Source organism: Balaenoptera borealis (assembly GCF_965194805.1).
Source record: "Balaenoptera borealis genome assembly, chromosome: 4".
NCBI classification, from domain to species: Eukaryota; Metazoa; Chordata; class Mammalia; order Artiodactyla; family Balaenopteridae; genus Balaenoptera; species Balaenoptera borealis.
Genome location: NC_138861.1, coordinates 132341472 through 132352528, shown reverse-complemented (window position 1 = coordinate 132352528; position 11057 = coordinate 132341472). Strand labels below are relative to the sequence as shown.

The 11057-nt window shown below is 39.4% G+C and overlaps 1 protein-coding gene across 5 annotated transcripts in view; it reads right to left on the bottom strand.

Moving 5' to 3' along the window:
• Positions 1-4309: 4309 nt before the first annotated feature.
• AFG2A (AFG2 AAA ATPase homolog A) overlaps positions 4310-11057 on the bottom strand; it is a 327260-nt gene continuing 320512 nt past the window's right edge. The window contains exon 13 of one of the 5 annotated variants that reach the window (XM_082391398.1): positions 4310-10551. In XM_082391398.1, coding sequence (XP_082247524.1) covers positions 10375-10551 — 177 coding nt within the window. In that variant the 3' untranslated portion in view covers positions 4310-10374. The remainder of the gene's footprint in view (positions 10552-11057) is intronic. The other 4 variants (XM_082391396.1, XM_082391397.1, XM_082391395.1 and 1 more) reach the window with 4 other exon arrangements.

Sequence of the window (11057 nt, the reverse complement as noted above, 5' to 3'; positions counted from 1 at the left end):
CCTGAATGAGAGCAGCGTGGTGAGCCTTTCCTCAGGGAAGCAGTGCGGTTTGGTAGGAGCAGGACGGCTCGGGTGGGCGGAAGAGCTGTAGTGACTGTAGACCACCGCCTGCCCCTTCCTCTTACATTGTGACCTTGAGCAAGTCACTGAAGTCAATGGCGCTTGGACACACCTTCTGGTTCTGAGATCAGCGACCGGGCTGCTTGCCTTCTCCATTCATACAGAACTCAACACATTTCTAGTTCTTAAAATGTCTGAGTAGGGTCTAGGGAACCGGCCCAGCTTTTCTTCATTATTATGGTAAAATCCGGGGGGAAACGAGCTTTGGGGGCGATAGAGTGCCTGTGTTTGGCCATGATGTTCAGGCCTCAACCCTGCGCTGTCCAGCCAGGGCCACACCGAGGCCGCCTTGGGAAATTCTGGAGCTGGATCTTCTGGGGCTGCTGGAGGGCAGTTCGGGTTCCACACTCTTTCACTCTACTGTCTTCTCTGGGGACCACAGGTTTGTGCTCTTTGATGCTTGTCTAAAGGCTGCATACAGGACTTTTCAAAGGTAGAAAACGAGAGAGTGAGAGAGGGAATGGGAGGGAAGAATGGAGAAAGAAAGTCTAACCAGTGCAAACATTAAAATAAAATGACCTTTGTGCCATAAATTAGGGGGTTGGCGGAAGTGGCTGATTATGCAGCTGAGGTATTTGCAATGTAGAATTTGCTGGGTTGGCAGATTAATCCCATTTATGCTGGGGAAAGTATGTCATGACATTAAAGGATATATTTGTTTGCTAATCTGCTTCAGGCTCCTGAGGCCTTGTTATAAAATAAGCAGGTGGAGGAGAAAGAAAGGGTCAGAAAGAGGGGTTGGGAGGAGACAGAGTTTTCACGCCCGTTTCTGCTGTGAGTTTATTAACCCAGTGCCTAATGAGGGCTTCGAAAACACTATACGACCCATTCCGTAAATATAGCATGTTGTACTTATAACACGGACAAAGTAGAGGGTTTTTGTTTGTTCGTTTTGTTTTTGTTTTTGTTTTTTTACACAGCTAATGTGATCACTTTTGTAAACGCACAAGCAAGAAGATATTACTTCTGCTATTTCAAACATAGGTTTTAAAGCACTTGTTTGAGAAAGAAGCAAATGAAAAGTGTGTTTTGGTTTCTAACAAGCTTTAATCCTCATCACTAGATCTATTGGGAGCCACCATCAACAAGTATTTAAATTTGAAGCAGTCTCCTTTCTTCCAATGTTTTAAACTCCTTCCCCAGTAAAGCAAACAAACATTTGCTTTTCTGTTGCCTTTTTCCTCATGGATGGACACAGTGCAGTAGCCAAACACCCTCTTAATCTCTTTTTCAAAGACTATAACTTTCTTTCGGGTAAAGCAGCCACTTTGTTTTGTTCCACAGCACCTTGACAATGCTGAGAAAACATAATCCTTTACCTAGAATAGAATCTCAGATTTGCGTTCCATTACCCGGTAGCATAAGCATTTGTATTAAGAGACAGTTAAGCTTTTTTCAGTGAGGCATTTCCTTCCTTACCTTCCTCACAGAAAGTTCTGCTTTATTTTTAGTGATATCCTGGCTCCTGGTATTGTATTTGTGCACATAATCCCTTCACAATAATGCTTCGTGCTCTGGTGGCACCTTCCCTCCAAGGAACTCAAAGGCCTTTACAAACATTAATTGGTTCTCACAGCAACCCCCCCCCCCCCGTGAGATAGGTGAGTGTTCCACTGCAATTGGTATATTACTATCCACATTTCGTGATTTTTGCCAAAATTCTTCTACCTTCTTCCCAGTGTGCTTTCTAATGGAATTCACCTGGAATCCACCGGGGCTGGCCAGTTAAGACCATGGTAAAGAACGAAACTTGTTAAAAGGAAACACGAAAGAAAGATGTGAACTGTGGCGTACACAAAGCTTGGTGGTCACCGACCCTCCAGGGAAGGGGAGAGGAGGGAAGGCATGTGGACCTTCTCTTCCCTGAGACCAGAGGAGAAGCCTGATCCTGGGCGGCAATGACAGACAATTTCTGCCCAGAACGTTGAACAAATTCCCGTGGTTCTGAGCTGTGATTCCTGTGATTCCGGGGCTGATGGGCCCTGTGATGATAAACTCTAACCTGCCCAAAGGGGTGAAAAGTACAAATTACCCCAGAAGACACTGGAAAAATCCTTACTGTTCTTTGGGTTGGTACAGTCTGGCTCTGTGCTAAAACTTCACTGTAATGTTTTTTCAGGAACACCAACTTTTTGGGAGAAAACCTACCAAAAATAGCAGGATTTTCCAAAAGTGTGGGCCTTTGTGAACAAAATGTTTAAAAATGTGTGTTAATATTACTATATCTATTTGAATGATTCCACCAACTCCTAGATTTTACTAGATATTTTATCACTAACGTGGGAGCGACATGGAGGAATAAAGGGGTGAATTGTTAAAGGTGAACGCAGGAGACAAAAGACCAGATTTCTCTCTTGACAGAACCTCAGACAGCTTAGTAGGAGCAGTTGAAATGGCAAACTGTTGTCCTTTAACTCTCAGCCAATAGGCTCTTTTGCATTCATTCAATCACTCTCATCAAGTTTTCTGAAGAATTCCTCCTGAGAAGTTATACAGAGCGGGCAAGCACAGAAGGCCACGAAAATTTTTTTTTTGTGGAAACATGCAAATTAAAAAAGATGTTATTTTTTAAAATGTGGCAGCGAAGCCAAAAAATTTTTCTTCACTTACAGTGGAAACTGGGGAGAATACAGCAGTGAACAAAACAGAGAAAAACCCCTGCACACGTGAAGCAGTGGGGACCAGAGAAACAATAAACTAATACAAAGTAAAATAAAGAAGTAACTTATGACATCCACTTGCCGCTAAACAAACTTAACACATTTAATCCAAAATCTGTGATAAATGAGCGTATATCATACATTCAGCTCAATCCAGTGTTACACTAAATCCTCCTTGGTTTAATATCCTTAAACTCTATACCCACAAACATTCTCCTGGTGCTGGCATCTCTGAGGAAAGGAAGAGGGCAAAGAAGCTGCTTTTGCAAATGTTGGACTCAACTGCTGCGGGAAGGAACTGCCACTGATGGGGTTAAACAAACAACTGTGCCCAGGTGATGTTCAGGAAACAGGCAGGGAGGACACAGGGAGCCCACAGGAAACAACAGAAAGGAACAAGTTCCATCTTCTACTCCAGCCTCGCAGTCTTCCTCTAGCGCCTCCTACTGGCATGGCTATTAGGGCATCAGCTGGCAAGGAAGGAATGTGGTTTGTGGAGTACCAGCCTCAGCACCACAAAGCAAAGTTTAGAAGGTTGAGTTTGGAGATGGCAGAAAAGAACTTAACTGACACACTTACTGTATTAAAATTTCTTTTGGAAAAAGCCACATAAGTATGTAACATAGTGTAACCACCATTAACCTTTATTACTCCATTGAGATAGTTTCCTCAAAGGTCATTCATGAACTACTAGGGACTAAATCCAATGATGTTCACTGAATTTGCTTCTCCTCACCGACCCTTTGTCTCTGCTTCTTGAAAATGTCTTCTTTTTCCACTTATAAGGTATCCTTTTGAGCTCCCTATATTCTCTTCCCTTTCCTGTTCCCTTCATGGAGAGACTAGGCAAGGATCCATTTTACTGAACTCTAGGGCTTGTAAAGGTAATAGGCTCCTTTAAGACTGGAATATAATATTTCTGGAAACTTGATAATCTAAGAGCAGTTTTGAAACTTCCTGATGTTGTTTACTGTTGTTCTCAAGGTAGAAGAGAAGTTTACCTCTAGGGGAAAGATTTTGGTTTTAAAAAAAATCTTCATGTGAATTTTAGATATTCAAAAATTAAAACAAAAATCTTTCTAGAATGAAAATTTGGGGGACAGTTGAGTTAGATGACTCTGCACCATAGATGACAGTGGCTTCCATGGTGGGCAGCATGGCAGAAATTACTCTATGTCCTGACTGGGGCACACAGTGAAGGACACTGCAGTTAGTATGTGATAGGCTGGTTCTTTTGACAGGGTAGTAGAAAGAGATCATTTGCCCATGGAGGAACACAGGTACAGACTCTAGGAGCCCTGATATCCAATATGAAACTAAAATGCTTTCATCATTGTAATTGTTCTCTATTATCAGTTTTCTAAAACGTCACAGCCTAGCCTTAGCCTACGCACCGGGGGAGTTGAGGTAAGGTCGCTGTCTAAACCGGGGGGAAGAGATAGGGAAAGCAGCAGTGAGCTGCAGGGGCCTGTTAGAAGCTAGCATCAGGGGCCCAGGGGTGGGGAGTAGCTCACAGCAGGGACAAGGTGGGCGGGGTGGGGGATGAGTGGGCAGCGGGGAACTGGTATTAAGCTACTGCCATTATGTCCTTAACAAACATTGAAGTCTATTAATGGGGGAGCCCCAGAAAGTAACTGAAGAGGCAAAATCAGTAGAATGGACTTTTGGTTATTGGAGGATGAAGGCTTAAAGACATAAATTGGGTACAAAAGAAAATGCGAACTTACTTTGTTGTAACAGCCAGTGAAGTCTGAGGCCATATCAGTTGCATCATAATCCCTCAGTGAATTATCTTGGGGTTTTTTACTCTACTTCCATGTATGCCTTCATTGGCTAGCACTCAAGGAATTAAGATGAACATTTGCTCTAGCTTCTGATATTTATTTATTTATTATTAGTTTTTACACACTTAAAAATATTTTTATTTCCAAGTTGTCCTGGATGAAGCACAGATGGGGATATCGATTTTACAACAAAATTATTAAATCACTTTTGATATTTAATTATGTTACTGCCCATTGGTTTAGGACGACTATTTTTAGCACGTTAATGTTCTCTTTCCTTTTTTAAAAAATGAGAAACGGATGTTGAATCCCATAAAACTGAGTGCATTGTTTTCTACTTTGATCTATGAATATGCTAAATTATTATCTGATTTTGAGTAATCATTTTTTAAAGTACTTCTTTTAAAGATTTTGATATGTAGCTAGTAAAGGGGGGTTGGCAGTATGCTAGTCATAGCAAGAATTCGGATTTCTTTTTCTTTATGCTCTGAAACAGTTTAAATAGCATAACAATGATCAGGTTGAAGATCTAAATGAATTTTTGCCTATAAAACCATCTGTGCTTAAAATTTTTTGAGAGGTAGCTATATAGAAATGAACCATAAATTTTGATGTAAGTATTTTCATTATTATTTTCCAGATATTCCACTATTTTGATTTTGATTTCTTCTTTGATCAAAGAATTATTTCAAAATGAATTTTGAACTTCTGAGTAGTTGGTCTTTTTGTTATTGTTGTTTCTACATTTCTTATTTTCAGTTTTATTACATGGCGGTTATAGAGCACATTTTCAAGTTGGTCCAAATTGTACCTGACAGATAGCCTTTGAAATATTTAACATGCAGTTTATCTGTTCTCTAATTTCAGCATAGATGAGCTCTATTTTTCTTTCTTTTAATTTCCTTGGGTTTTGTTGTGTGTGTTGTGTGTGATACTTTAAACATCTTTCCAGGTACGTTTATCACTAAGTCTTGAAAGAAGAGTCTACACATTTCCCAATGATTTTGTGAACCATCAAAAACCTTGTAACTTTTTCTGCTTCAGTTTGCTAGTGAATTCTGTTCCCCAAAAGAGACCCCCACCAAAGATACAGGCTACTGGGTTATATTTGCCATAGACGTTAGGTAAAGTCTATCCATGCACACAGATGGTATAATGAAAACGGAAGGAAGGAAAGCAAATCAATTGGAGAACTAGAATTTCTACGTGAACCGTATTTGGAAACTCCTGCTAATTCAGTAAGTGCTTTGGTGTGTGCCCATCTTTAAGAGAAACATGACAAAATGAACCAACACTCTAACAACCTCACATTCAGGAATTTAAGTAACAACAGGCCAGGGAAATTATTTTGTTCTATCTTTAGAGCAACTTTTCTATAGCCTTCCCCTGATTAAGATAAATTAAACATATACTCAGGTTTGGTTTTTCTATAAATTCAATAATTATTTTTCCAAAATGGAAAGCTTATACATTATTTTTAAAACCTGTTTTACACATTAGAAATAACACAGAACTGAATATTTTTCAAACTAAGTTAGGGTGGTCGGTATTAAGCTTTTAAATAAAATTTCTTGGTCACAAAGAAGTAAAAGTTAGAAGCCATTCTTCTAAGTTTTGTTGTTAGAAGGAAACATTAATTTCACTATTCAAACTAAAATCCCTTGGCACGCTGCAAAAAGCTTGTCAATGTGAATATCCCCAAACCCTGGAAAGAATCTGAACCAATGACAAACTTTTGACCAAATAGATGCCGAAATACCAAAAAGACAGGAAGCTAGGCATCTTCTTTCCTTGCTGAACTTGAACTTTCCGTGAATTATACTGTGTATTCAATCACAAACTATCCCAGATAATAGGATCATACACTATTTTTAAGTCCATAAACATGAGATTCTGGAATTAGAAGTCGAACCACCATAGAGATAAAGCCGGGCAAACTCTAATCAGCAACACCTGACCTGCTCTTTTTTGTGGCTCAGACCTTTACTGTTACTGTTGTAGAAAGGGCACAAACTTCAAATAAAGGACTATCATTGCCTTTTCAACGGTAATAATTAGCTACCTAAAGATATAAAAAATAATTGGTTTGGAATAGACTAAAGATGTAGTGCTCTAAAATCTTTTAAAGTTCTTAAATTCCAACTCTTTGCAGGATCACAGTGCCATGGAAACAGATGTCTGACTCCCAGATTGAATTTCTCCCACCCGCTGCAAGACATGTAGCACCTAAACACTAACTTTCACCAACAAATTTCTTCCAACTTCACAAGGAAAAATATTGTTTTTCTATTTCTTTAATTTTGTATCAGTTTGAGATGACGGATGTTTGCTAAGCTAATTGTGGTCATCATTTCATGATGTTAAGTCAGATCATTATGCTGTACACTTTAAACTTATACAGTGCTGTATGTCAATTATATCTCAATAAAACTGGAAATTAAAAAAAGCTAGTAGAAAACAAAAAAATTCTTTCAGCTTGTTTCCTGGGTCATAAAAGCCTGATCTCTTATTTACCTGCTTGCATTTTATTCCATCATACCCAGTACCCCTGATTTTCCAGACACATGGAATTGTGGGCGTTGTGGATTGCACTGGAACGGGGTGAATAGGGTTGTGATGTTAGTTAGAACGCAGAACATGGCTATAGGTACATTTTGCCCTTGCACCATAACATGTCAGTTTAAAGTCATCTTTTAAAAATTGTCATAAAATACTTAGGCATACAAAAAGTATAGATTGTATTACAATCAACATCTGTATTCCCATCACTCAGCTTAAGATATGAAACATTTCAACTTCTCTCCCCTGAGGAAATTCCTTTCCAGTACTTGGTGTTTTATGTTTCCATTCATGTAGTCTTTTACTACATGTCCGCATAAACAACATATTATTTTGCATGTCTTAAACTTTAAATAAATATTGTTAAGTATCCTTCTGAAACATTCTTTTTGCTTTTGAGATTCCTCTGTTTTACATACAGCTTTTTTTTTCTTCTTTTTTTTAAACTGCCACGGGTACTGTATTGTATGAGTATTCCATAGAAATCCACTCTGTTACTGATGGATATTTAGATTGTTTCCAGTTTCTTACTACTTACAAATAATGGTGCTATGATTTTCTCATTCATTACTATATTGAATAGCTTGCTCTGAGGTATACACTTGAAGGACTGTTGGGATTATAGGGTTTTCAACATTATTAGACATGCTAGTTGTTTTCCAAAGTGGCTGCACGAATTTATACTCTGCCAGCAGAGCGTGACGCTCCACCGCTCCACATCCTTTGGGATTATGAACTCTGTAAGCAGGTTTTTAGCTGCTGGAATCCTCTGTGGCCAGGGTGAGGATATATTCCTCCAAGTAGTGCAACTGTTGGTCACCCAAAGGATATTTCTAGCTTGGATTCTGTCTTCATGTTTATTTCTAGGTTTTGAGCTCTGTGTCAGAGTTTGTATGAATTCAAACCCTGAAGCCATGGTCGTGTGAGCCCATAGTCAATCCTCTTTTTTATTCCAAAGCACAGACCAAGTCGAGAGAAGTTCCTTGTGGTCTCCCTGGCCTGTAGGAGGCTGTCTCGTCTGCCCTTACACTGAAGGTGTTGGTCTTTAAAGATCTGAACACTATGTACGAGGCTCAGTCACAACTTCCAACATTGTATGGGCTGAAGGGTCTGAGTGGCCATTAACACCTAAACTCCTTGCTGATGAGGTGGCCATCCTCCTCCCCAGTGCGCAGCCCCAGCCCGAGAGCCTCAGTGTTGGTTCAAGCTTATTGTTCTGGTTTTTCGTTTATTGGCAACGGTATTTAATTTTCCTGTTTAGGCCTTTGGGGATAAGTTTTCCTCTTATTTTCTTGTGCCCCAGCACTTAGAGGGAAGTTACGGTCTCCTAATAACTAAAGGGATAATGGGAAGCACAAAAGTAACTTTGAGGTTCTATTTATTTCAATGTGTAAGCCTTATTTTCTAAATCAAGAGAGTCCAACAGAACTTTCTGAGTGATGGAAATGTTCTACAATCTATTCTGTCCAATATGGCAGACACTTGTCACATGTGGCCTTTGAACATTTGAAATGTGGCTAACATGTCTGATGAACTATATTTTTAATATTATTTAATTTTAGTTAAAATCTCAAATAGCCATGTGACTAGTGACTTTTATTTGACAGCACATTTATATATATATGTTTTTGGCCACACCACATGGCTTGCGGGATCTTAGTTCCCAGACCAGGGATTGAACCCAGGCCCTTGGAAGTGAAAGCGTGGAGTCCTAACCACTGGATGGCCAGGGAATTCCCAGCACATTCCTAAATGGTAGTAATATTCTTCGTCCCTTGGGTGGTTTTATGTACTAATAAACCAATGTAGTCTGGGTAAAAACACCTTGCAAATCTACTTTTTTAAAAAAATTATTTATTTTTGTTTATGATTTTTGCCTGTGTTGGGTCTTCGTTGCTGCACGCGGGCTTTCTCTAGTTGTGGCGAGCGGGGGCTACTCTTTGTTGTGGTGCGCGGGTTTCTCATTGCGGTGGCTTCTCTTGTTGTGGAGCACAGGCTCTAGAGCGCAGGCTTCAGTGGTTGTGGCACACGGGCTTAGTTGCTCCATGGCATGTGGGATCTTCCCAGACCAGGGCTCGAACCCGTGTCCCCTGTATTGGCAGGCGGATTCTTAACCACTGTGCCACCAGGGAAGCCCGCAAATCTATTTCTGATAGTCAAAGGATGAAATAGCTGAGATGTGATTTCAGAATATCTACCACCACAAAACTGTACAGCCCTGTTATTTTGATAATCAGGTATTTCTCGCCTGACTTGTCTTTCTGGGAATTTTCAAAGATCTACAGTGACTGGGTTTAAGTACACATTCTTTTCATTGCCAGCTTCTGAACTGGAAGTCAACCAATCAATTTCCAACAGCTTTTTCAAGGATATTTATGGAGTATTAAAGTGTCAAGAAATCTCAAGGATAAATAATTTGGAGCATAAATACAGATATTTAGAATGCAACGTAAGACAATATGATTAAGAGTACAAGTTGGTTTTTCTTTGAACTGAAGAAGTTTATTGGTAACCTGGAAATGCATACAAGTTAAAACATGAATACCTCATATGGTTAATTTATAGCATTTTTATGAAAACAAGAAAAAGAAAAAATAAACACAAGTACTTCTAGGTCTGGACTGGGCTTATATTTCCAATTTTTTAAACTTTCAAAGGGCATTATAGTATGTGAAATAACTCTCAATTCTTTTCTAAATTGCCATAAGTACAGGTTAAGAAGGCTAAAGCGAAAATGTTAAGTCTGAATTATAATGAGAACAAATACGTATTTGGAAACAAGGTCACATAAGCCTAGCTGGTGCTTTAGCCATTTCATGGGCTGGCCTTCAAAATTAGAGGTTTGTAAATAATTTTCACCGTGCTTTCATCTACACGCATTTTCTATGTTCTTGTATAAAACTGATGCCCACAGTTTCGGTATTTGGAAATGCACTGAAATGGATTCTGGAGTAAGGAAAGCATTCCATGGGAGGAATGAACCAGGTCAAATAATGAAAAAGCTAAAAGTTTGCCTTTTAAAACTCAGCACACATTTCCGGATAAAACTGACTTAAACTCTTGTCCAGAGATTTTTCATGGATATTTTCATTGTTGCCATATGATTCAAAATGTCTATAAGAACTGAAGCCCCTCAATCTAGTCAACATATTTCAGACATTTTGCTTATTAAGGGCTATTCTGACACTCTTTAAAAAAGAAACAAGTTTTCTCTAGAAAGTATTTTTAGCAAAATGAATATGTATATTTTCTCAGAGCACATGCAGCCCACTCTTCTCTTGATAATCTTCATAGAAACGTCTCAGTGATTCAGGAAGTCTGGGTGTCACGATGCTCAAGGCTCGAGTAAAGTGTTTTCTCGTAATGCTTTTGGCTTGAATGTCTTCTTCCAGAGCCAGAAGGCCTGCCTCTTTACATACGGCTATAATCTGAAACAATACAAACAAAAACAAAAACAAAAACAAAAAAAAAAAAAGGAGAGAGAAAACAATCAATACTGTTTTTTAGAAATGTTAACATTTGAAATATTCATCCGTGGTAACTTCTACAACTATAAGCCTATCCCTAAAATTTATCTTTGGGAGTCATTCCACTTGTCTTCAAAAGGATAAAAAGTAATCACCTTCATTTCAAAACAACATATTAAGTACTGAGATCCAGGAGCGGCAAAAAGATACATGTTATGGCGTTTGCTCTTAAGGAGCTTACAATTGTAAAGGTGGAGCGGACGTGCAGGGCGCAGCCCTCTAACACGGGACGGGACGACAAAGGATGTCTGTGGGGGGGGCGTGGACGGGGGAGAAGCCCAGCGATAAGGGGAGGGCCGCGGAAGGAGGCACTGATGGAGAGTGAGGGCCTGCACAGCAGCACACCTTGTCATAGCACAGAATTTCCACATTCCTTTCAACCTGTGATCTATTACCAGCATGTAAAA